Source organism: Anomaloglossus baeobatrachus, chromosome 4 (assembly GCF_048569485.1).
Source record: "Anomaloglossus baeobatrachus isolate aAnoBae1 chromosome 4, aAnoBae1.hap1, whole genome shotgun sequence".
Taxonomy (NCBI): domain Eukaryota; kingdom Metazoa; phylum Chordata; class Amphibia; order Anura; family Aromobatidae; genus Anomaloglossus; species Anomaloglossus baeobatrachus.
In genome coordinates this window covers 408,128,510-408,154,958 of record NC_134356.1, presented here as the reverse complement: position 1 = coordinate 408,154,958, position 26,449 = coordinate 408,128,510, and the positions used below count along the sequence as shown (strand labels likewise).

At 42.6% G+C, this 26,449-nt stretch overlaps 1 protein-coding gene across 1 annotated transcript in view; it reads left to right on the top strand.

The window, feature by feature from the left end:
- The first annotated feature begins 948 nt into the window (after nt 1–948).
- Nucleotides 949–26,449, top strand: part of PODXL (podocalyxin like) — a 145,148-nt gene continuing 119,647 nt past the window's right edge. The window contains exon 1 of the mRNA XM_075342605.1: nt 949–1,205. Coding sequence (XP_075198720.1) covers nt 1,163–1,205 — 43 coding nt within the window. The 5' untranslated portion in view covers nt 949–1,162. The remainder of the gene's footprint in view (nt 1,206–26,449) is intronic.

Here is a 26,449-nt window from a genome sequence, read left to right as displayed (position 1 = left end):
CGACTTTGTGTTTGGTGCATGATATATGGCTGGTAACTGTGCGAGGCTTGTAATTTACAAATATAACTGGTTTGGTTTAAAGATCACAGTTTAGAATGTGCTTCTGGCTGCCCAGAAGGGAAGACATCGCTAAGTCGAGCCCATGTTTCCTTCATTCTGAGGATCAGAGTGGTCCCAGATGTTGGACCCCACCAATTATAAAGTAATAACATATCAATATTTCCTTACAAGACCTTTAACAGAAATATCCTCATTCACTGACAGCAAGGAGTAATCTTAAAGATGATTAAAAGTGGAAACAGATATTAGAGGCTGTATAACATTCCAGGGTACACAGCTGTGTTTGTATAACAATATATGTGTGTGTGTGTATAAATATAAATATATATGTATATATACAGTATATATATTTTAATATATATATACAGTATATATATATTTTATATATATATATATATATATATATATATATATATATATATATATATAAAAAAACATGTCAGCCCACTGACGTAGTAGATGATCACGTCTACAGACCATATAGGACTTCCAGCCTGTAATGTGTTCTGTGATGTCAGTTGTTGCTGCACTTGAGGAATTAGTAGACAAATGGGCTGTAGCTAATCCCTGTCCCCATAACTAGGAGGATCCAGCTGTCTGGTGCAGATTATGAAGGGTAGCGATCCCTCATAGACGCCATGGTAACAGGGGGCAGAGAAGGCTCCTTATTGTTCTCCACCCTGCACTCTTCACAGGCAGCAGAGTAGAATGATTGTTTTAGCACAGGACTTCCTCAGCCATTCCTTTCATGGAGTCATTTCCATTGAACTGGCATCCTGGACATATCTTGGTGTGCTCTGCTGAAGGAGGAGTTTCCTATGTTATTGTTTTTGGGGCAGGTCCACCCAACTTTTCTATTGGAGAGAGCACAGTGGATTTGTACTTGTCAGATCCCCCTGATACCTCCCCAGGCACCAGTGGGGGTTAGAGCAGTAGCAGCAAGTGCCAGAGCATCATTGGACATACAGGGAATCCCATACTTAGGAGGTCCACAGACTGCAGCTACCAGACCGACCCTGGGGAGAAGTGATAGCAAGAGGGGCTGCTCCAGAGCCTGCAGTGTCAGTGTGCCATAAGACAAGAACACCTCAGCACAGCAGACATGACCAAGCTGGGCTATCTGCTGCTCTTCCTCTGTGCTCTGGGTAAGTGCACTTATGTCCCCTGAATTCATTAAAACTTCCCGCTTGGTTGGAGCCACCCCTCCCCTCAAGATGAGGCAGATCAGTCACAGTGCTGGGACAGGCTGGATGACAATAGGCAATGGGTGTGGGAAAGAAGCACTTCCAAAGTGTGTGTGTGTGTGTCTGTGTGTGTATATATATATATATATATATATATATACCCATATATCTATATATATATATATATATATATATATATATATATATATATCTATATATATCTATATATATATATAAAACGGTGTGTGTATATCTATGTATGCATATATACGTGTGTATATATACTGTATATATAGATATACACACACCGTGAATATATATATATATATATATATATATATATATATATATATACACAGTAGATGTATGAAAGTTTTTATTTCGGTTGTGACTTTTTTCACATATGCAGTTTTTGTTCTTTTTGAATGAAATACCGGGAGTATCACTGTGGGTATCTCTGTTCTCACTGGCAGAGATTTACTATTGCAGCTCTGATTGCATTTGGGCATAGATAAATAAATCAAACCCTCTGTTTGTCAATGAAACAATATTTGGAACTTGGCTTTTACGCTATTACAATGAAGACCACTGTATTGCAGTTTTCTTTGTTCTCCTATTAGGAGTTCTCGGGCTTTTGTCCTTATAAATCTATCTTTTTGCATATACTTAAAACATTTAGTGATATTTTCAAGTACAGGCAAGTTCTAAAATTCACTTACTTTCAAACATTTGTTGTATTTTATACATGTATATTTTAAAAATCTCCGAGTACATAGTATAAATGTTTGTTATATTTCTATATATATAATATTGATAGTTGAGCACATTTATACCTGCAAATATAGCAGGAGTAAATTCATTAAGTTACTCCATTCATTAATTTATTCATTCACTCACTTAATGTTTTCATTCACTTCTTTCATGTCACATATGCCTACAAGTGGCATACTTTACTCATAGACTACAATCCATCTCATGAGCTTTTCTGAAATTTGGATGGCGTTCTAGACAGCATCCATAGGCTGTAATGGCATTCTTTATAACATATGTCATGAAATGCTCATGACATATCATTTCAACTGATGGATACCATACAGTGGTATTTGTCTCCCATAGGTATCCATGTTTAAATAAACATATACATATAATGTTTGTTTTTGTAACTAGACTCCAGGAAAAAACTTACAAACCAGCCAGACGGACACCAATAAGATACTCTTTTGACCTCCAACTGACAGTCATGCCATATGGACACGTGTACGTGTCAGTAGCTTTCCCAGCGAACATGTTAAAACAGATGATGTGAGCAAGATGAATTCTCATGTGCTGTCCACATGCATGCTGTGGAGTCACAATCTCCAAGGCCAGTGGACCACAGCTGTTAGGTACAAACTCATAATCTTGCAACTTGTAGTTCTGGGCAGGTTTGCAAAGAAGTAGTTTTGCAGCTAAATAGAGTACAAATATTGCAACATTTATTTTTTTTCTCATTGAAGAAGAAATTGTTGCAGGATTTCATTTAAATGGGGCTGCGTGAAAATGAACACTGCAGAGCTAAAACTGCATTGTGGCCCTTTAATTCTCGATTAGAGAAGGTCCTAAACTTATACTAAATGTCCAGATTAGAGGGCCCGTTTAGTCTTCACTGGTAAATAGGATGCACACTTTGAGTTTTATGTTTTTCCATGTTTGCTACGGTTTCTATTCTACTAACATTTACAAGGGGCTGCTGATAAGTCTTTGGCTTTGTGATTTTTTTTTGTTTGTATGGTAACGAATGGTACATCACATGAAAGCTTTATGTATCTAATTATGTTTTCAAAATTTTGTGTTTTCTGCTTATGGCAACAGTGTTCTATGCATGTGGGAAAATAAAATGGCAGAGTCTAATGCGATATTCATAGCAACTAAGACCAGAGGAGTAATAAAATTATTTTTTCTGCAAGGAAAGTCCTAGAAGGATATTCACAGTAATATATCGCAGACATTGGGGGATCAATGTCCTTCTCATATTCCACAGTTAAGAACTGGGTTGCGAAATTTAAAACGGGCCCCTTCAGCACCAATGATGAGGAACGTCATGGACGACTGAGAGTGGTTGTTTTTCTGGAGATCATCGATGTTGTGCACAACCTTATACTGAAAAATCGACCAATTTCAGCCAAAGCAATTGCAGACATCATGGGGATTTCCCGTGATCGTGTTTGTGTCATTATCCATGAACATTTGGACATGAGGAATCTATCTGCAAAGTGGGTCCCCAAATGTTTGACAACAGATGAGAGAAGCATGCGGGTGAAAACATCCCGGTCCATTTGTCAGCGTTTTCGAACTGATAAGAACTTCCTGGATCAACTGGACACTATGGATGACTCTGAAAACAAGGAGTGCTCAAAAGAGTGGAGGCACAGGGGTACTCCTCATCTAAAAAGTCTAGGATGCAAAAATCAGCCACTGAGGTGAACTATGTTTTGGGATAAGTAGGGCGTGCTGCTAGTGGACTACCTTCAAAAGGGTTCCACCATCAATGCAAGCTATTACATTGAACTTTGCACCAATTGAAGGCAGCTCTGGAGGCCAAAAGGCACGGCAAGCTGTCCAAAGGAATCTTGTTCCTGCAAGATAACGCCTCTGCTCACACTGCACAAGTGACCACGGCAAAACTGGCAGAGGTGGGCTTCCACCTGCTTGACCACCCACCTTATTCACCAGATCTACCTCCCTCCGACTATCATCTGTTTCCAAACCTGAAGAAATACCTCAAGGGTACCAAATTTCACACTATTTCTGATGCCATGGCTGCTATTGATGCCTGGTTTGAAGCACAACCAAAGTCCTTCTTTTTGCTGGGCTTACAGAACTTGGAATACCGATGTAAGAAGTGTGTTGACATCAGTGCAGCGTATGTGGAATAAATGTAAAGCTTCTTCATCCTATCTGGTTTTTTTCTGGGTAAAGCAAAAGACTTATAAGCAGCCCCTTATATACATGAGATAGAATATTGTTACAGTATGTAAAAACCCTATAATAGACCATAATATATTGCCATGGCTGATATTTATGCTACTGAAAAGTACTGCTCTATTAATTCTATCTATATACGTGTGGGGTGTCGCAGGGCGGTAGTCATTAGCAAGAGATTGACTTCAGATGCCCCGACACGGTACATGAAATCACTGGTCCTGGCTGTTTGTGCAGACTTGTGTTGTGCAGGCTGGAAACCCATGTAGGCCGCTTACTGCCACTGATGTCGGCCGGCGAGGAATGGATGACAACTCACACTCACAAGGAGACCAACAGTTCACTTTAAACAACAACACTTTACTGTTCAGTTCATTCTCGGTTACAACTTCATGCTCCAAAATAGCAGGCACATATCTTACAGAACATTACAGTCTTGCAAGGCATGTTCAGATACAGTCTTAGTTCCCGCTGGGTTGCTTCAGGTTTAACTGGTCTTTTGAGTTCCAGTGCAACCCAGCCCAGTGTTACAGTACTGTTTGTGATGGTCATCTTCCCTCTCTGCAGTCCCACTTCCAGTCTTCTTAAAGATCCCTTGATGACTGACTAAAACTCTCGGACATCTAGAGGGAAACCACTTGGGAAGTTGACTATATTCACACGCCAGTAAAGATTAACCCGTTACCTTGATGATTGAACGCCCTGGCCACTAGAGTCCTATGTTCCGGCTCCAATTGTCTGGGGCCACTATGTTCAAGAATCAATTTCTTGTTTCAGTGTTGTTCACACATCATGTTTCCGACAGCACTCAAGTTTCATGCTATGTCGTCTTACGTCTCCTTTTGGTTGTGACAAATCACCCACTGTATGCAACCTTCATGACCGACCAACTATATGTCCGTCACTTTCTCTCACTAGGTCTTTACTGACTCTTCCAAAGTGAACCATCTCTTACACTATGAACTAACTCCTCCCATGGTGGGCTAGTCCCAACGGTTAACTGTTACTGACCCTACAATCTAGCAACTTCCTAAACAAGTACTATGCAACATATTACCATATATAATACTCAATATTCACTATACCTAACATTATATATTACACAGGAACGCATTACAATTCACATGTCGCAATATTCACAAAAGATCCAGGATATTATTCCCATTACAATGCACAACAATATGTTGATGGGGTTGGTGTCTTTAGGAGCAGGAACACGACAGCCAGAGTCCACCACACATAACCTAGCTTGCTGTAGTCTTAGCATGTAAAAATGCAGATATTTGCTCATTGGCATCTGAGCCTTATACATAGGGCACCGTACACAGAATGGACACCAGAATAATGTACTCATGGCCTCTGTTGGGATGGTATTTGATGGCATATCTTTCTTTTAATTATTCTTTTCTTTCTAATGTAAAAGACTATGCAATATGTTGCCATAAGACAATGTTTAATTTGGGGTTTATATTTTTTTTTCAGATTTAGTCAGTAGAGGATGTATGTATATACAGTACTGTGTAAAGTTTTAGGTAGCTGTGGAAAAATAATGCAAAATAGGAATGCTTTCAAACATAGAAGTGATAATAGTTTGTTAGTATCTAATTACAAAGTGACTAAATAAAAAATTATTTTACATCACATCAAAATTTGGTGTGCCCACCCTTAGCATTCAAAACAGCATCTCATTATCAATTTTTCTAGGTAGTTTTTAAAGGAATTCAGCAGATAGGTTGTTCCAAAAATCTTGCAGAACTAACCACATGTGGATGTAAGCTTGCACAAATCCTTTTGTCATTCTGTCTCTTCATGAAATCCCACACAGACTTGTAGATGTTCAGATCAAAGATATGTGGGGGCCAAATTATCACTTTCAAGACTTCTTCTTCTTACGATCTTAAGATAATTCTTAATGACATTGGCAGTATGCTTGGGGTGGTTATTCTGCTTCAGAATACATTTGGAGTCAATTAGGTCCCCCCCAATTGTATTGCATGATGAATCTGCCTACATTTCTCGGCGTCAAGGACACAATCTTGACCAAATTCCCAACTTCAATTCTTTAATACAGACTGCTTTTGGCCAGACTTCTCTGAACAGTGGATGGATATAGTTGGGTCCACTGGCTGCTGCCAGGTCTGAGTTGGTGGCACTACTGGACATCTTCTTTTCAAAGGAAAATAGATAATAAAATGTGTCTATGGTCCTCAACAATGCCCATTTCTTGGTGTCCTCAATGCTGAGAAATACTGACAAATATTTATTCATCATACAATACCATCAGGAAGATGTTAGATTGGCTCCAAATGTATTCTGCAGCAGGACAATGTCCCCAACCATACAGCCAATATCATTAAGAATTATTTTTACCATAAACCCAAGCAAGGAGTCCTGGAAGTGATGGTATGGCTCCATAGAGCCCGGAGATCAACATTATTCAATCTTTTGTATGAAATGAAGGCACATAATGATTTGTGGTGGTCTACAACCAGAGCAGATCTGCGGTTAGTTCTCCCAGAAGTTTGGAACAATGTCCCTGCCGAGTACCTTCAAAAATCTTGTACAAGTGTACATAGGAAAACTAATATGGTGATGCTGTTTGGAGGCAAAGGGAGGTCACCTCAAAGATTGATTTAATTTAGAATAACATTTTGTTCTTTCACTTTACATTTTGTTCATTGGTAAAAAAAAACTAATAGCACTTCTATTTTTTAAAGCATTTCTACTTTATAATGATTTTCCAAACCTGCCTGATACTTCTACACAGCCCTGCAAATTGGAACCTTCTATTAGAGGTGTGAACAAAAAAATGCAGAATTGCTTATCTTGTTCCATAATAACCAGTCTTTCCTGTGACCTATCATTACACATACATGTAATGATTACTTGAAAGGAAAACCATTTTTATAAATGTTCTAAAGGTTTCTTCAAATAAATGGATGAAAAGGGTGGGAGAGCTTGAGTTGAGAACCACTGCTTGGAAATGCTGTGAAAGCTGTATGTGCTAGGCTTTGTTCGCATCAAGCATTATTTAGTTCTGGTCATCATAGGAGCTGAATAACTAAATTTAGGCTGGAATCACATGATGGTATGGCATCCAATGCAAGTGCATTGAATGCGGTATCCTAATGACCCTCAGCTCCCGCTGTGCTGCAAGTGTGAGCCAAGTGTAATGCAACTGTGATCCGATCCTGCGATCGGATCACAGCTGCGGAGGAGAGGGGGGAATTAATCTCCCCATCTCCTCCATTGTTAGCTGATGCGAGTTCAGTCCGATGTTTCACTTGCACCCATAGACTTGTATGGGTGTGGGTGACATGGCTCTCGCTGACAATCACAGCATGCTGCAACTTTTCTCTCCTCCAGAAGCTGCGTGAGAAAAAAGCTGTGCAATGCGAGATTTTCTCACATTGCACTTGTCCGATTCATACACTCATGTGAGCTTACTCTTTATGGAAGTTCAGGACCACTTACCAACAAAGCCAGCACCTGACGTATCACATTGACTAACAGGGTCTATCAGTTTACCGGAAAAAATGGCACAGCCTGCTGTAATATTTTAACTTGTATTTTCTGTAGAATCTTAGATAGGGGCTCTGAACAGATTATCAAACTCAAATGTAAATTTAGTCTTCCTCTTTTTCACTTGAATAGCAGAGGAAGCTTATATCTACTTTATAAATGGCTCAGGCAAAAATAAAGCATATGGTATATTATAGTACTTGTAGGTAATTTGGGGAGAGTTAAGTCAAGCTATTTCAATTCTAACATCTGATTTTTTTGTTTGCATGGGAGATAGGCTACTGCCAGAGGAGTCTAGCAGTGAATTACTCTGCTCACCCCCATAGAAAACACATGAAAGTTTGACCAAGTGATCATGTTAATGTGGAAATAAGGCTGGGTCCACACGGGGATTACTGCGATCCCCTCGCATGACACTCGGCTGACGCTGGCAGTACAGCATATCCGAGTGTCATGCGAGTGTCCCTGCTACTGAGGTCCGACCGTGCGAGCGGACCTCAGCTGTGGGGGCGGGCTGGCTCTTAAGAGGGGCAGGCCGGCACTGCGAAGGGGAGGGAGGGATTTAGCTCCCTCTCTCCTCCGTAGCCGGCTATTGCCATTCTCGCCCTGCACTTGCATTTCACCGGTGTACCGCAAGTGCAGTGCGATTTTTCTCTCGCCCCATACACTTGAATGGGTGCGAGAGAAAGAGGAATCGCATTACAGTCGCAGCATGCTGCGATTGTTTTCTCGGTCCGATTAGGGCTGAGAAAATAATCACTCATGTGCGCTGACACACAGGCAATATTGGTCCGAGTGGAATGCGATGTTTTATCGCACTCCACTCGCACCATTTTTCTCGCCGTGTGGCTTAGGCCTAATAGGGAGAGATAGTCATTGGTTGAACAAGTGTTGGGACAACAATTTTCTGTGTTGCGTGTGCAGCTTTCCTTATCACATTACGCTGATCACTTTAGGTTTCAATTATATTTTGACCTGATGAACACCCTAGTTTGAGGTAGAGACATGTTATTGAACTTTATTCCTTATAAGTTCATTATAGTTCTGTTCTTCGTTATAGCATAAATGGTCACTGTATCCAGGATCGAATGCTGTTGGAGTTCAGCTAGTAAAGTAGTACATGGTGTCGTTTCTGCTGTTGAGTCCCAACATGGAATAAAAAGTTATGAGCCTGAAAATGTGACTGTGATGTGAACCAAAGAGCTTTCCTGTGTAAAAAAAGATCTTTACTGTTGCCCACACTCATAGCAGACTTTGCTGTATCTTACAACTATTCAACATTACATCTATTTAATGCTTTTTACTGAAAATAATAGTGAATGACTCTGTGTACCATCACAATAACGAGAAAAAAGTCTGTCGTGTAACCCTAGTCCAACCACTGAAAAGTTATAAGTGCTTGCTGTATCAGACCACATCAAAGAAGTTATAAGGCCAGTTCTAAATGGTCTCCATTGTGTCCTCGATGATGTAGGAAGCATTTCAGTATATTATGTCTGTATACATATCTTCACTATTGTTAGATTAGTAAGAAAAAAGCCCACAATACACAGAATTATATATGCATATAGAACATGAATTTATATGTATTTCTAACTCCATGAAAGCTATTTTAACTATGTCCAAAGAATTTTTTAGTGAGACCCATTCACTAATAACGTAAAATAAATTTGATGGGATGCAATGAGAAGCTAATGTTTTCTAAATGTCAGCAAATGTGCAGTATATGCCAACCGTTGTATTCTTTCACCTGCTATGTCTACGTGTCCCTGTTTCCCATGTGGGTTGTAAAAAATGGAGGGCAGGGATTTCCTTCCCCATTGTCTTGTGCTATGTTTATCATAATGACTGCGCCACAATGCTTTTTGCTGTATAATAGTTATTATTATACCAGGTTCGGCCAGCTGCAAGCATTTCATCAAAAGATATGTTATTAAATATTAGAATTGTTTCTAAAGAGGATATGGAAATATTTAATAGAAGGAAGAAGTAAAGTCATTTCACTGGAGGAAACAACTGGTACATAAAGGGGTCGTCACACAATGACTTCCCCAGCCCATGTACCCTCTTTGGGTCTGTGGAGGATAAAGAGGGAGTTGGTAAAAATCCATGTTTACGCAATGATTCGTAAAATGATACACAGTTAAAAATGATTTTATTTTTTTTTACGATAGGACTCTATGAGCAATGTATCCACAGAAATCTTGTACAATGATTTATGTTGCAGCTTTCTGTCAGAGGTATACACAACTGTTCAAAAGTTTGGCGTCACCCAGACAATTTTGTCTTTTCCATGTAAAATCATACTTTTATTTATCAAATGAGTTGCATAATGAATAGAAAATATAGTCCAGACATTGACTAAGTTAGAAATAAGAAATAATAATTTTCTTCTTCAAGCTTTGCTTTCATCAAAGAATGCTCCCTTTGCAGCAATTACAGCTTTGCAGAGCTTTGGCATTCTAGCTGTTAATTTGATGAGGTAAGGCTACTTACACACTTTCGTTTTTTTGCATCAGTCACAATCTTTGTGACTGATGGGACGGATGTGTCGCACTTTGTTGTAAAACTGATGCAACGGATCTGTTAAAGAACGGATCCGTTGTATGTGTTTTTTTCTGTGTGAAAGGTCATTTAGTAGTGAAAACCTATATGAAGCGAGAGAGAGAGAGAATTTTTTTGTAACCAGAAAGGAATTTACACATCTGCGCATGCTCGGGTGCTAAAAAACAGATCGTCATCGGAATCCGTCAATTGACGGACTCCGACAGATTCCAACGCCCATAGGCTTCCATTATAGCAGACGACAGACCCCAACAGAACCGTTGCTGTCCGTTTTTTTGCCGCACTCAATAAACGTTACATTCTGCATTGATTCCGCCCGACGGTCAGTCACTTCACGACTGATCCATCGCAAAACGGATCCAACACCAGGCTATCAGTCGCAATCCGTCGTTAATACAAGTCTATGGGAAAAAACTGAATCCTGCTAATTATTTTACAGGATTCACTTTTTTCACAAAGCGACAGATTGTGACTGAGAGAAAAAGACAGAAGTGTGAAAGCAGCGTAATCTGGAGATATTTCACCCCATGCTTCCAGAAGCCCCTCCTACAAGTTGCATTGGCTTGATGAGCACTTTTGCGTACCATACGGTCAAGCTGCTCCCACAACAGCTTAATAGGGTTGAGATCTGGTGACTGGGCTGGCCACTCCATTACAGATAGAATCCCATCTTGCCCTGAGGCAGGAAATAGATAGGAGCTGACGTGGGGTCAGCAGCACCGCGCTTGCGCAGAACGAAGGACGCCGAGGCGGAAAGCGTGGTCTCGCGATTATGGGCGGTTGCTTGGTAATAAACATCACAGCACCGCCCATAATCTAAAGCCTGCGCGCACGTCACCAGCGGTGACACTGGGCACAGTGCTCATCCACGAGAGATGAGCACTGGGCATGCGTGGGGACCTGTGGAGCACTGGGCGGCATCCACAGCTATGGAAATCGGTGATGGGGGACGGCCTAAAGCGGCAGGAGGCAGCATAACGGCCATCAGGCAGCCCGCCCCCGTGTCACATTTACAGAGTCTGCATACAAAAAGGTACCACTTTATAAAGTCTTTATTTTGGTCTCACAGGGGGCACAATAATAACAGGGACCTTTCTAGAATACAGCCCAGGAGCTGCAGAGGGGGAATCTTTTAGGTTTTGGGCGAAATTTCTGCTGACAGGTTCCCTTTAACAAATGTAATGCTCCAGATTCTCAACTAGTTCAAAGTAAGGTCAGTTTTATAGCTTCTCTATTCAGCAAAACTTTTTTCAACTGTGCTAACATACTTGCACAAGGGTTTTCCAGAGATTTCTAAACACCCATTAGCCTTCTAACACAGTTAGCAAACACAATGTACCATTAGAACACTGGAGTGGTGGTTGTTGGAAATGGACCTCTGTACACCTATGTAGATATTGCATTAAAAACTAGACTTTTGCAGCTAGAATAGTCATTTACAACATTAACAATGTATAGATTGTATTTCTGTTTAATTTAGTGTTAGCTTCATTGAAAAAAAAATGTGCTTTTCTTTCAAAATTTAGGAAATATCTAAGTGACCCTAAACTTTCAAACTGTAGTGTACGTCCTAAACTTTTTCTTATTTTTACATAAATTGGAAGCTAATGCAGGGCCTAATAGTGGCTTTAGTCCAGGCAGCCTATACATTACTTTGTCAGCCTTTCCTTTGCTGCCAATGGTTTTATTCTTGACAGTATTTTGCTACTTCTTTGATACACCCTTTGTTGGGCTCATGAAGTTTTAAGGCCCATTTACACAAGCTGATTTAAGGCCATTAATTAAGGACCGATTGACTATATACATGTCAAAAGAAGGTCATTTAATGGTCTGTTCACGTCACACTGTCGAAAGCAAACTATTGATAGGATCATTCTGTCCCCATACTGCTTGCTTGTTTTAAAGGGACCCTGTCATATCAAACAACACTATTTACCTACAAATATGAAGTCAATATGGAGGTTAAGAGGTTTCTAAAGCCACGTGGCTGCCAGAATGAAAGCCCAACTACCGGGAAGAAGTGAACTTTTTCCTTCTGGCAGCCTCTGTCTTTCCATCATAGAGACGCAGTTTCAGTCACCGAGACCATTCAGTACATAACCACGCCCAGGCACGGACTGACTTCTGTCTTAAAAGTGCATAAGTGCTGAGCCAGCGGTCAGTATGTACTGGGGTGTGGTTACAGCTGCAACTCACTATGTAATGAGAGGTGACTGAAGCCACGCTGCTTGCGCCTTTAGGACTGAAAGCCAGTGGTTTTTCCTCCTGGTAGTTTGGCTTTCACTGCAGCAGCCCCACGGCTTTAGAATGCTATTAACCTGTACAGTAAACCCATACCTTCAGGTTAATAGCGTTGTTAGACATGACAGATTCCCTTTAAGCAACTCATCCTCTGTTTAAATGAAATGATGGGCTGCTAAAAAGGATGATTTATTGGTTTGTATGAATCACCCTGTCAGTAGAACAGTTATGTTCTGTATTCATTGGCTGATCCCGACATGTTTACATGGGCCGATTAAACTTATTCGATGACTATTGTAAATGTTCTTTTAGGCATGTGAAAGTGAGAGGGTATAGTTAAAGGGTTATTTCACAAATACAGTACCTTTTCATAAAGCCCTTCATGTGCATTAGATAGCATACAGCCAAATGATGACTGAACTTATCTTTCCCATAATCTTTTATAGTTTTAAAGACTATGTCAAGCTTTGCCACCTTTTTGTTGTCTTAACTAAAAGCTGTATGACTGTAGTTTGATCCCACCATCACTTCCATTTGTCCCCTATGTCTTGTTAATTTACCAAATTGATCATTCAGACATAGTACCTCTCCAAGAATGCCAAAGTGTCCCATGAGTATATTATAGTGCCCCATCAGTGTCCCAAACAGTAACCTGGTAAGCTGGATCCCATTTATTACGTGGTCTACTCTATGTGACTGCAGACTTGTGAATCCTAACATCACAGACACTGTGGGCTGCAGGGATTCGTCGGTGTCTGCGCTGGGAACAGCGGTCAAGTATGCAATGTGCGTACTATTAGCCAGAACCTGACAAGTGTACTGAGTGAGGCCACGCCCACTAGTTGGATTCTGGACAGGAGTATGTATACACTATTTGGGTTCTGGCTAGGATCATTCATATCACAGACACTAGCGAAAGCCTTGCAGCCCACAGTGTGTCCGTTGGGACGATTCACATATCTGCAGTCACATAGAGTGACACACAGAGTGACTGCAGACTTTTCTTTCTAGACCGGACAACCTCTTTAAATAAATATTAAATAGAGTGGCTCAATTCTCACATGCTGCTCACAGCTATCAACATTCAGCTCATAGAGAACAATACTACTGTTGATCAAGATGATGTGGCAGTACCTTGTTTTTGATAGATAGAAGAGGCAGTTGCATCCTAGGTGGCTGTCCATACTGCCTACCCCATTTTCTGGGGAAAAATACTCAATAAATAGGATTGAGTTAAAATTGGGACCAAAAAAGGTAGGGACAAATGTAAAGGGAGCTTTACACGCTGCGACATTGCTGAAGCGATCTTGTTGGGGTCACGGAATTTGTGACGCACATCTGGTCGCTTTAGCGATGCCGTTGCGTGTGACACCTATGAGCGATTTTGCATCGTCGCAAAAACGTGCAAAATCGCTCATCGGTGACATGGGGTTCCATTCTCGAATATCGTTACTGCTGCAGTAATGATGTAGTTCGTCGTTCCTGCGGCAGCACACATCGCTCCATGTGACACCGCAGGACCGAGGAACCTCTCCTTACCTGCCTCCCACCCACAATGCGGTAGGAAGGAGGTGGGCGGGATGTTCGTCCCGCTCATCTCTGCCCCTCCGCTTCTATTGGGCGGCGGTTCAGTAACGCTGCTGTGACGTCGCTGTGACACTGAACTAACCGCCCCCTTAGAAAGGAGGCGGATCGCCGGTCACAGCGACGTCGCAGGGCAGGTAAGTAGTGTGACAGGTCCACGCGATGTTGTGTGCCACGGGCAGCGATTTGCCCGTGTCGCACAACCGATGGGGGCGGGTACCCACGCTAGCGATATCGGTCACGATATTGCAGCGTGTAAAGCGGCCTTAAGGAAACGTGGCAAAGCTACATTGTCTGTAAAAAGAAATTACTCAAATAATGTCTAACCTGCCCTGTGACACATTTTTACACCAATTTCACTAGAATTTAATGGCATTTACCTAAGCACATTAGTTGCAAAACTGGATTAAAAAGTGTTCATTACTACCAGATTGGCCATGATTTGGACACAATTAGAGATGCAAATTAAAAAAATAAATAAATATATTTTTTTCAATCTCACTCCAGTACGTGGATGAAGGAAAAATTGAAGAAAAGAAAATGGTTTTAGACACACTAAAGGTTAAAACAAATTAACTTTAAAGTCTCCTTAAGGAGAATAGTGTTCCCCCGTGGAATTTTAGGGGCATTGCAGCTATAAGTCCCCTTACCTGGCAGCCAGACTGGCTTGCAAAGTCTCCTTAAGGAGAATAGTGTTCCCCCGTGGTCCCCACATAGCTTTCTCATGAGCCAGATCAGACACCCCCATACTTTGCACTGACGAGGGGCAAGCACCCCGAAACACCGTGTCTGCAAATTGGGATTCTGATCTGGCTTATATATCCTGAGTCATATTGCAAAGGATTGTCGAAAATCCACTTGTGACTTTTAGGATCGCTACTTCCAATAGGTGGCGCTGTGCTAGAGTTTGTCTCCTTTATTGGAGAGACAATTTTAACTTTAAAGGGACATTTTGATAAATTTGTCACAAATAATCGCAATGTTGCCTTGAGCAAAACTAAATTTAGGCTGAGATCACAAGTCCAGTAATCATCAGTTAGAACGGATCCAGCAGCAATCCGTTTGGCTAAAAGTTGTGCAGACACAACTTAGGCTGCTTTCACGCCTCTGCTTTTTGCCGTGCGGCAAAATCTGGTAAAAACCGGAAAGAACGGATCCGGCGTGTGTTGCTGCCGTATCCGTTCTTTCCCCCGTAGACTTGTATTAACGCTGGATTGTGCCGCATGGCCTTGCGTTGCATCCGGCTTTTGCCGGATCCAGCGTAAATAGCTGATCCGGCGGCCGGATGGAACGCTGCTTGCAGCATTTTTTGTCTCTGGCGAAAAACCGTATGGCACCGGATCTGGTGTCGTGCGGCGTGAGTTACAAGGAAAGCCTATGGGCGCTAGATCCGTCATCATCCAGCATATGACGGAATCCAATGACGGATCCGTTTTTTGACCTGCTCATTATCAGTAGCACAACGGATCCGTCAAAAAACGGAAGGGACGCATGGAAAAAACTGTGTTTTTTCACCGGATCCGTTGCATCAGTTTTTTTGCCGTTCAGGTGTCCGTCTGCAGAAACGTATATATGCAAAAAATGGCACAAAAAAGAGCACACGCTAACGCAGTGCGCTCCATTACAGTGAAAGGCCCTGTCGGGCGCATGCGTCCGGAACACGATTTGCAGAGTGGGGGAGGGGCGGTTCGGACGGATGCTCCGAAGGGACCTGTGAGCGGAAGGTAAAACGCAATGTGAAAGGAGCCTAAGATGTCCGTTTTGAAAAAATAGATTTTTGCAGTATCCATATTTTTTTTAACATGGGAGTCTATGGAAAACGGATTTGTGAACGGATTGCTATTTATCTTCCATTTGGAACTGATCCATTAAGAAAAAAACAGATCCTATACAAAAGCAAGAAAAAAAACGGAATTCTAAATAGAAGTCAGTTAATAGATCTGTTTTCCATAGACTCCTATGTTAAAAAAAACAGACGGACAAGAAAGTTGTGTTTGCTGCTAGATCTAACGGACATGTGAACTTAGCCTAAAAAGTATTTTGCTTGATAGATTCCCTGCCCTTAAATTTCATGCTTTGCTGGCTTCTCATGTTTTTTTTACTATGTTACACATTGTATACTTAGTTACATAATGGTTTTGCCCCATCTCACACTGCTTAGAAGCCTCATAAAATTGGTATTTAGATTCCAAGTCCGGTACCAGAACTCCCACTTATCTCGGGTGTGTCTCTGTGTTATTTGCTGTCACTGCTGCACTTACCACAGCTCTGAATAATTTATTAATGGAAAGCAACTTTCCTTGTACAGTATGTCAGCCTGGAAGAAGAACTCGCAAATTCTGGAGATGAAGGGGAGGTCAGATCCCCACCAGGCACTTTTCATGAAATCTCCTACAGACATTCTCATGAAACTAAGGCTATATGCGCACTTTGCGTCAAGGTATTTGCAGTTCTAAACGCATCCTCTGGCAGAAATGTTTTTTGCCAAAGTTGGTTTTCCACAGAAACACGATAAATACGCGTGCGTATTTACCGCGTTTTAGCCGCGTTTTTAGCGCGATTTACCTGCTTTTTCATTGCTTAAAGTCAGATGCGTTTTGATTACAAAGACACTACTAAATAAAGTTTAAACATACAAACACTATGAAAAAAGGAAAAAGAAATGAAAAGAAATATGTTTAAAATCATAATGAAAATAGTTATATTTAATATAAGACTGCCCAGACCCACCACCAAACCGTCCCCTTCAAAAAGAAAACACCACAACAAGTCTTTTTCTTTTAAATCCAACTTTTTTATTAAATATCATTTTATTATATAAAGGAGAGACTGATAATTAGAAGCTCTCATCTTTTTCTCCAGTGGCAAAAATTTAAAGGTCACAGCTTATAAACTCAACAGGAGGCCTTAACAAGGCCAACACACAAAAAATGGGGTTTTTGGGATATTTACCGCCTAAACCGGCCGTCCGGTGCGGGTGTCTCCAGCCACCTCTAACAACCCCTTCCGCTGCTGCGACTTGTCAAAGAAAAACAACCGAACAAAATAAAACATTTTTATAACCAGGGAGGGAGGGCGGGAGACAGGTCCGGGTCCTTTAGAGAGAGGCCGCCCCCGGGACGTGCTGAGGTATATATACTCTACAGGGGGCGGGGCCAGTGACATCACCTGCGCATCACTGCATAACTAATGAGATGTTTCCTTCTTAAAGGGGACATCACTTTATTGACCATATTAGGGCCGGCAGTCAGGGGGCAGCATCACAAACATGGCTGCGATGCCCCACAGACTGCCCAGACCCACCACCAAACCGTCCCCTTCAAAAAGAAAACACCATAACAAGTCTTTTTTCCTTTAAATCCAACTTTTTTATTAAATATCATTTTATTATATAAAGGAGAGACTGATAATTAGAAGCTCTCATCTTTTTCTCCAGTGGCAAAAATTTAAAGGTCACAGCTTATAAACTCAACAGGAGGCCTTAACAAGGCCAACACACAAAAAATGGGGTTTTTGGGATATTTACCGCCTAAACTGGCCGTCCGGTGCGGGTGTCTCCAGCCACCTCTAACAACCCCTTCCGCCAAGGAACAGCGAAATCCTGATGAGCTGTGACCCCCCCCAAGCCCATAAGAGCCTGGGCAATACCTTCACGAATCCCTTCCAGAAAAATATCCAAACCAGAATCATTTAAATGAACTCCATCCGGACGCAAGAAAAAGGAGTTGTCCCCTTCTAGGCGATGGTGGCGAACCACTACACCGTTCTTGAAACGGACAAACCTCGAAATTCGCTGATTAAGCGTGCGCCTGGTTCTCTCCATGGCGCTACCCTCTCTAGCCCCGTGCCACGTAAGCCTTGGGATCACCTCAGACCAGACTAGCTTGAAAACTGGGAAGAAACATGGAAACTTATCCATGTCTGACCTCATTAACGTTAAAAGTTCTGCCAAGGGAAAAGAGGCTAAGTCATTTCCCCCTGCATGAATGACCAAGACAACTGGCGCTGCCACAGTATTTGCAATCTTCACAACTTCCGGTAGGACCTGTGGCCATGACAGGCCCCTATAACCCCTCCAATTGATGTCCTCTTCCAGAAATCCTAGACTTCGACCACCGGGACAGGAATCGGCTCTCCTTGCGGCCCAATATACAAACGAATGTCCCAAAATCCAAACGCTAGGCCGGTTTTCACCTGTAATAAAAACTGTGTTAATACCAGAACTACAAACCCACCACCGAATGTCATATCTGTCCGACAATCCACTTTTTTTTTTTTGTATATCCGTATATACATCGTTTTCCGGGGAACTAAACAACATTTGTAGAGAAAACTGGACTTAGAATCAAATCAGGTCTTATATATCTCATGAAACATTTCGATTGCCACCTTCCTACCCTCTGGATTTCCAGTTCTTGCATGCCAGCCCGCGATGCCTCCGTAGCCGCCCCGATCCTAAAGGAATGGGTGCCGAATTCCGACGCGGGTAAACCCAATGAGCTTAAAATTTTTCGCATTACCGCCAAAAATTGTCCCGACAAAAGAGGTGAACCATCCTCATGAATGAAAAATTGTTCGCCATTGCTCCTAACCCCTAAGAAGGCCGTAACGCATGCCTTCGGGCATACTGGGCCGTCCATAGAAAACAATGGGAACCATGTGCCTCTACCTGACTGATCTGTTTTTGACTTACGCAGCCTGATACGTAACCCATTTCCACATATCAGCACGTCATCTTGGCGCAAGCCCCCATCTGACCCCAGTGTCCTTGGAATAAGCTCCGAAATTCGCAAGGCACCAAAAAACGCAATTGCAAAAACGGCCAAAAACAAAATGGACTCATATTGTGAGTAACAAATCGTTCCCACGCCCTTTATTAACTCTGCCAGCAAAAGGAATGAAATGGGCCTTCTAGGATCCTTTCGCTTGGCACTCTTTAACCAGCCCTTTAATACCTGGGTCACTAAAAAAGCCTTTGTCACATCCGGCCAGTTCCGCAATTTAAAATGAAAAGCCAGGCCCGATAATCGGTTATGAGCGACAGTCCCAGATGTGTTCCGGTTATTCAGATATGTTAAATAATGCAATGTTTGCTGTAATAAAACATCACTTGAGGGCTTGCCCTCAGCCACACCTCCCGAGTCACACCACTCACTCCATGCTTTACCATAAGCACGCCAGGTTGATGGGGCCACCGATCCTTGAACCATGGATGTTAGTGCATGGGGACATCCCACAACCATGCCGAGCATACCAGACCTTCCTCCTGTGCCGAAGGATGGAGCTCTCGAAATCTCTGGAAATTGAAACATGAGAGGGCATCAGCCATCTTATTACTATAACCAGGTACAAATTTTGCTCTAAACCACGCATTTAAATTTAAGCATTTTAAAACCATGAACCTAATTAACTTGATGACCGGAGGAGAGGAAGCGGACAAATGATTAATAGCGTGGACGACGCTGGCGTTATCGCACCAAAAAGTTATACGCCTGTTTTTCAAAGCCTCACCCCACAATTCCGTAGCGACCACTATAGGGAACAGCTCAAGCAAAGTCAGGTTCTTCGTCCATGCCCGCTCTTCCCAATCTTGAGGCCATTTCTCTGAACACCATTGGTTACCAAAAATTACTCCAAATCCAGCTGACCCGGCCGCATCGGAATACAGTTCCGCCTCGTCATTTGATTGCATATTTTCCTGGAAACATGTGCGGCCATTATAATTTTCCAAGAAGGACCGCCATACCAATAAATCCTCCTTCAAAGGAACAGTTAACCTGATTTTATGGTGAGACAATCTTACCCCGCGGGTGGCCAAAGAAAGGCGCCTTGAAAATATTCTACCCATAGGCATAACTTTGCACGCAAAATTCAAGGATCCCAATAACGATTGCATTTGAACTAACGTGACCTTGTTAATGGACAAAAAAAACAGAATAAGGTGCAGTAAACCAGATATTTTGTCCTGTGGGAGCCTGAATTCCATTGCCTTGGAGTCGATCACTATCCCTAAAAATGCCAATTCTGTCACTGGGCCTATGGTCTTTTCTTGTGACAGTGGAATCCCAAAATCTTTCATGAGTTGTTTAAATTGAACCAAAATATTTGCGCATATAGGCGAATTCCCGGGGCCAACAAATAAAAAATCATCTAAATAATGGGTTATTGAAGAACATCCTGTTTCCTTCCGCACTACCCATTCCAGGAATGTACTAAAAGTTTCAAAATACTGACAAGAAATGGAGCAACCCATCGGAAGACAGGTGTCGAAATAATATGCACCTTCTAGCATAGCACCCAAAAGGTGATAACAATCAGGATGTACTGGTAGCAACCGAAAAGCGGATTCAATATCAGATTTTGCTAAAAGGGCACCTGGACCTGCCTCCCTAACTAATTCCACTGCCTTATCGAAAGACACGTATTTTACCGCAGATTCCTCTTCCGGAATACCATCGTTCACCGAAGTGCCCCTTGGATAAGACAGATGATGGATTAAACGAAATTGGCCTTGGTCTTTTTTGGGCACAACCCCCAATGGGGATACCCTTAAATTGCGAAAAGGCCGTACTCTAAAAGGGCCTTTAAAACGACCAAGCGCAACTTCCTTATCCAGTTTTTTCCGAATAACCTCCGGATGTTCCTCCGCAGATTTCAAATTGGGGGAAGAAGATGGAGACCTAGAGTAAACAAAAGGGATGAAAATAACAAGAAAAACTAAACCTAAGCTGTGCAGCTGCCGGTTTATTGGGGTACCTGTCTAGCCACGGTCCCATCCTGATTACGCTCACCGGGGTCGCGGTGTTCACTATGGGTATTTGGCTTTTGTCCTGGAACTTTGTGTCCCGGTTTTGGGCACTTTGAAACCGGGTGGAGGGCTCCACATTCTGAACATTCATGTTTGAACTTACACAGCCCATAAAATTTGCAGAACCCCTCGTTAAAAGCCCAACATGTTCCGGGACGGCGGACGGCCACTGGACCTGTATGTTGGTTCCCGTGTCCAGCGGACGAACCTGGAAAGGGCTGCAAGGTTTTTTGCGCCATCATCAGCCTCAGCCATGAATCCGTGGCTTTTACACCCCAACCTAAGTGCGGCTGAATATCCAAGCGCCAGCGGAAATCCTCATCGTATTTCCACCAAGCTGAACTACCATGTGACTTATATGAATTGTAGATAACATCCATATAAATAAAGAGTTCTGAACACCGTTCCGGATGACGTTGGCCCATAACACAACCCATTACTGCGAAAGCCTGTAACCAATTGTTTATAGTCTTAGCGACCTTAGGTTTACGATCGTAAGACGTCTCCCCGAAACGCCGTTCTCTATCTACCGCATTCTGTTCGGTAGATATAAAAGACCAAATGTCCACATATTTATTAGCCCATATAGCTTCTTTTACTTGTTCGTCCAAATGGGCTCCCAATGGAGGGACTCCACAAAATAAGCCCTCTTTATATAAATTCGGGCGTAAAGGGGTGGGCAATGGAGGGACTCCATCAGTATGAAGCAATTTAGGATTTATAAAAACTTTATGACCAGAAGGCTCTATACTCCCCATCCCCTGTGACGAACCACCTTTCCATACACCCACATAAGGGTACTCACCATGTGGCGATGTCATTGAAACCAGCTTGCAAAGGTTCGCTCTGTGTTGGAGGTTGGGCGACCATCCTGACCGATTGCTCCCTTGTTGATCTTCTGCTGATCCTTGACTCAGCTAGTGAATCTTCCGAAGAAGAGGGAGAACGCCAGCGCGACGATCTTGATCGTCTACTACGCCGTCTGGATCTCGACCTCCTATTACGTCTACTATGCCGACGATGCCCGTAATGCCCTGAATGACGATGCCCGTACCGTTCACTTGATGATGAGGATGACGAGAAATCATGGCGGCTGCCTGCACCGTGTGACATAGCACCGGCCAGGGTTCCTGCGCATGACCGCTGCGACTGCCGTTCTGTACTGTGAACCGCCGCTGCTGCGACCTGCTGTACCCTGCTCTGTACCATTAAAGATGGGTTAATTATTTCCCCTAATGCTTGAGGACCCTGTTGAACAAGTACCTGGGCATGGGTATTATTGCCCTGAGGCACCGTCGCAGACCCTACAGGGGCGGGAAGCATAGGCACAGTGGCCTGAGATATAGGGGGAGTTACAATTCCAGGAACTCACTCTGTTTGCTGGCTTGCTGCATATTGTAATATGGTAGGGGTCCTCCCACTCCCTCTCCCTACCTCCCTCTGAGATTCTGTCATAGTGCCTCGGCTATCTCTCCTTGGCGCAGGGTCACCAGTGGATTCTGAGGAACCCTGACTCACACTCTGGTTATTTCACATTATGGGTCTCCCCAGGTCAGTGTATGTGGGAACAATAACTAAATTACCCTGCTGAGCATTTATACCCTCCCTTAAATTGCAGCCACCAGTGATGGGAGCCAAAAATTCCAAACTCGGCTGCACTTGAATAGCCCCTTCTGAGGTGAAACAGCGCCCAGACTCGATAAAACCCCTGTCCCCCTGAATGACTGGCCTGTGTTGATAAACTCCCACTGGGATTCGCACAGCTGCAGTGGTTACCTCAGAGACCCGAGTGGGCGTGGCTTCCTGGACAGAGCCTGAGGTAAATTTCCTCCCACTCTTTTTTGACTGTAAATGTGGGCTCAAACGCACCGGAGGGCGGGCAATCCTTTTAGATCTCCGCCCCCCGGTCTTTGTTGTTTGAACCTCGGCAGGAACGGAGTCACCCGCGGCTAAAAGCGCCGTGAGCCAGTTGCTCCCTTCCCTGCCGATACGCTCTCTTACCGCTTCCTGAAGCAGGTCCATCGTTCCGGCTGACCAGACAGGTCCGGGTCCTTTAGAGAGAGGCCGCCCCCGGGACGTGCTGAGGTATATATACTCTACAGGGGGTGGGGCCAGTGACATCACCTGCGCATCACTGCATAACTAATGAGATGTTTCCTTCTTAAAGGGGACATCACTTTATTGACCATATTAGGGCCGGCAGTCAGGGGGCAGCATCACAAACATGGCTGCGATGCCCCACATTATAGCGATTTGATTAAATTTATGTCTAAATTAACAATAAAATAGTAATTTTCATGAATTTAATTGTTGGACTATGTGTGTGTGTAAAGGGACATATTATTCCATTATTTTGATCTCATAAACGCATGCGTTTATGTAGTCCAAAACGCATGTTATCTGCATCAAAAAAAGCATGTAAAACGCTTGGATTTTGAGAGAGGCTGCGTTTTACAACTTCTCATTGACGACTTTAATGATAGCAAAACGCAGCCCAAATGGCAAAAACAATTGATATGCTGCTTCTTTGAACGCTGAGTTTTTGCCCAAAATTATGCAAATTAAACGCAGCGTTTTGAACAGCATAGTGCGCACAAGAAATTCCCATTTCCCATAGACTTTGCTTGAAAATCAACACGCATGCCTTTTGGCATGAAAACGATGCAGTTCAAAACGCTACGGAAACGCTTGTAAAAACGCAAAGTGCGCACATAGCCTTAGGCCTTGTTCACACACTGCGTTTTTACCCGCGTTTTTTTTTTGCGTTTTTGCTGCAGAAATTTTGTGAGAAAATGGTTGTAATTTTTCTGCAGACATTCCCCAGCAAAAAACCTATGGCAAAAAAAAATAGCTGTGCGCACACTGCATTTTTTTCTCAAGAACATTCTTTCTGCAGAATTTCTTGAGAAAAAGAAATAGCATGTCACTTTTTTTCTGCAGGTACCTGCGTTTTTTGCCGTAAATATTGGTAAAAAAATGCAGGGACCAACCTGCGGAAAAACCACACCAAAAATGCATTAAAAACGCATGCGGTTTTCGGTGCGTTATTGGTGCGTTTTTTGACCGCAAGTGCGCTAATCTTTCAGACTCTTAAGAAATTTCTAGAGAAAAATCCTAAGACTAGTGTGAACAGAGCCTTATTTGTGCAATCTTCCTCCGGACTACGAGTAATTGTTTAACAGAATGATGAATAAGACCACGTGCACACGTTGAGTATTTGGTGAGTTTTTTACCTCAGTATTTGTAAAGCCAAAATCAGGAGTGGAACAAACATTTTTTACCCATTTCTGGTTTTGACTTATGCTGGTTTCACATCAGCGTTTTCCTGCCGCACTGCCAGATCCAGCATAAGTGTAGTACAGTTTAATACAGTTCACTGGCAACCTCCGGGCACATGCGGTCATGTGACTGGAGCATGTGACAGCATGTGACCGGGGCTTGCCGCACTGTCTGTGAACTGTATTGAACTGTGCTGTGCTTGTGCCGGATCTAGCAGTGCGGCAGAAAAACGCTGATGTGAAACCAGCGTTAGGCTATGTGCGCACACTACATCTTTTTGACGCTGCGTTTTTGTGTGTTTTTGGCCGCTAAAAACGTACAAAAACGCACCTGCGTCGAAAAAACGCATCAAAAAACACATGCATTTTTGCCGCGATTTGGTGCGTTTTTGGCTGCGTTTTGCTGCGTTTTTGATCTCTGCGTTTTGCTGCATTTTTCAAATGCATTGCATGGGCGGAAAACGCAGAAAAACGCAGGAAAGAACTGACATGTCCATTTTTTTTTTAACTCAAAAACGCAGGTAAAAAAAACAGATGTGTGCGGACAGCAAAAATGAAAACTCATAGACTTTGCTGGGGAAGCAAAGTCCTGCAGTTTTGAGGCCAAAAACGCACCCGAAAACGCGCAAAAACGCCGCGAAAAACGCACTGTGCGCACATAGCCTAACAAATACTGAGGTAAAAACTCACCAAATGCTCAACATGTGCACATGGCCTTACAAATACTGAGGTAAAAACCTCATCAAATGCTCAATGTGTGCATGTGGCCTTACAAATACTGAGGTAAAAAACCCCTCACCATCTACTCAATGTCTGCATGTGGCCTTACAAATACTGAGGTAAAAAGCTCACCAAATGCTCAATGTGCGCACAGTGCGTTTTTCGCGGCGTTTTTGCGCGTTTTTCGGGTGCGTTTTTGGCCTCAAAACTGCATGACTTTGCTTCCCCAGCAAAGTCTATGAGTTTTCATTTTTGCTGTCCGCACACAACTTTTTTTTAAGCTGCGTTTTTGAGCTTGAAAAAAAAAAATGGACATGTCAATTCTTTCCTGCGTTTTTCTGCGTTTTCCCCCCATGCAATGCATTGGAAAAACGCAGCAAAACGCAGAGATCAAAAACGCAGCCAAAAACGCACCAAATCGCGGTAAAAACGCATGCGGTTTTTGACGCGTTTGTCGACGCAGGTGCGTTTTTGTGCGTTTTTAGCGGCCAAAAACGCAGCGTAAAAAAAACCGTAGTGTGCGAACTTAGCCTTTAACTGTGTTTTGTAGCCCTTCTAGCCATTGATTTCACTAAAAAAACCCTCATGGTACAAAAACGCACCAAAAATAGCATGTGTTTTTTGGTGCATTTTTCTGCCACAAGGTACAGATGTTGGTGCAGAAAATTTCCGCACCAAAAAGTCGGCGTGTGCGCACACCCTTAGGCTATGTGCGCACTTTGCGTTTTTTCATGCGTTTCGGCAGCTTTTTGAACTGCAGCGTTTTAATGCCAAAATGCATGCGTGTAGATTTTCCAGCAAAGTCTATGGGAAATTGGGATTTCTTGTGCGCACAATGCTGTTAAAAATGCAGCGTTTCAGTTGCAGAAAATTTGGCAAAAACTCAGCATTTAAAGAAGCAGCATGTCAATTGTTTTTGCCATTTTGCTAACATTAGAGTCAATAAGAACTTTCAAAACGCATCCTAAATCAAAATCCTAGCGTTTTACATGCTTTTTTGATGCAGAAAACATGCTTTTTTGACAAAATAAATGCATGCGTTTTTTTACTTTTTAATATGGAATTAATATGTCCCTTTTCACACACACAGAGTCCGACAATTAAATTAATGAAAATCCATAATTTTACGTTATTTTATGCATAAATGTTAAAATATATAGATTTAATAAAATTATTTTTTTTTCCATAATTTTAATCATGATATTTGTTATAATTTTTTTCCGTTTTTTTCAAAGTGTTTGAATGTTAAAAATGTATTTAGTAGTGTGTTTGTGTTCAAAACGCATCTGACTTAGGCCGGTTTCACACATCCGGCTTTTCGCCGGTTTGCCGGATCCGGCATTCTCCCGTACAGATAATACAGTACAGTGACAGCGCTGTAACTTCTGGGTCACATGCGCTGGTCACATGACAGCACATGACCGGCGCTTGTTGCGCTGTCACTGTACTGTAGTCACTGTATGGGAGAGCGCCGGATCCGGCAAACCGGCGAAAAGCCAGATGTGTGAAACCGGCCTTAGGCCTGT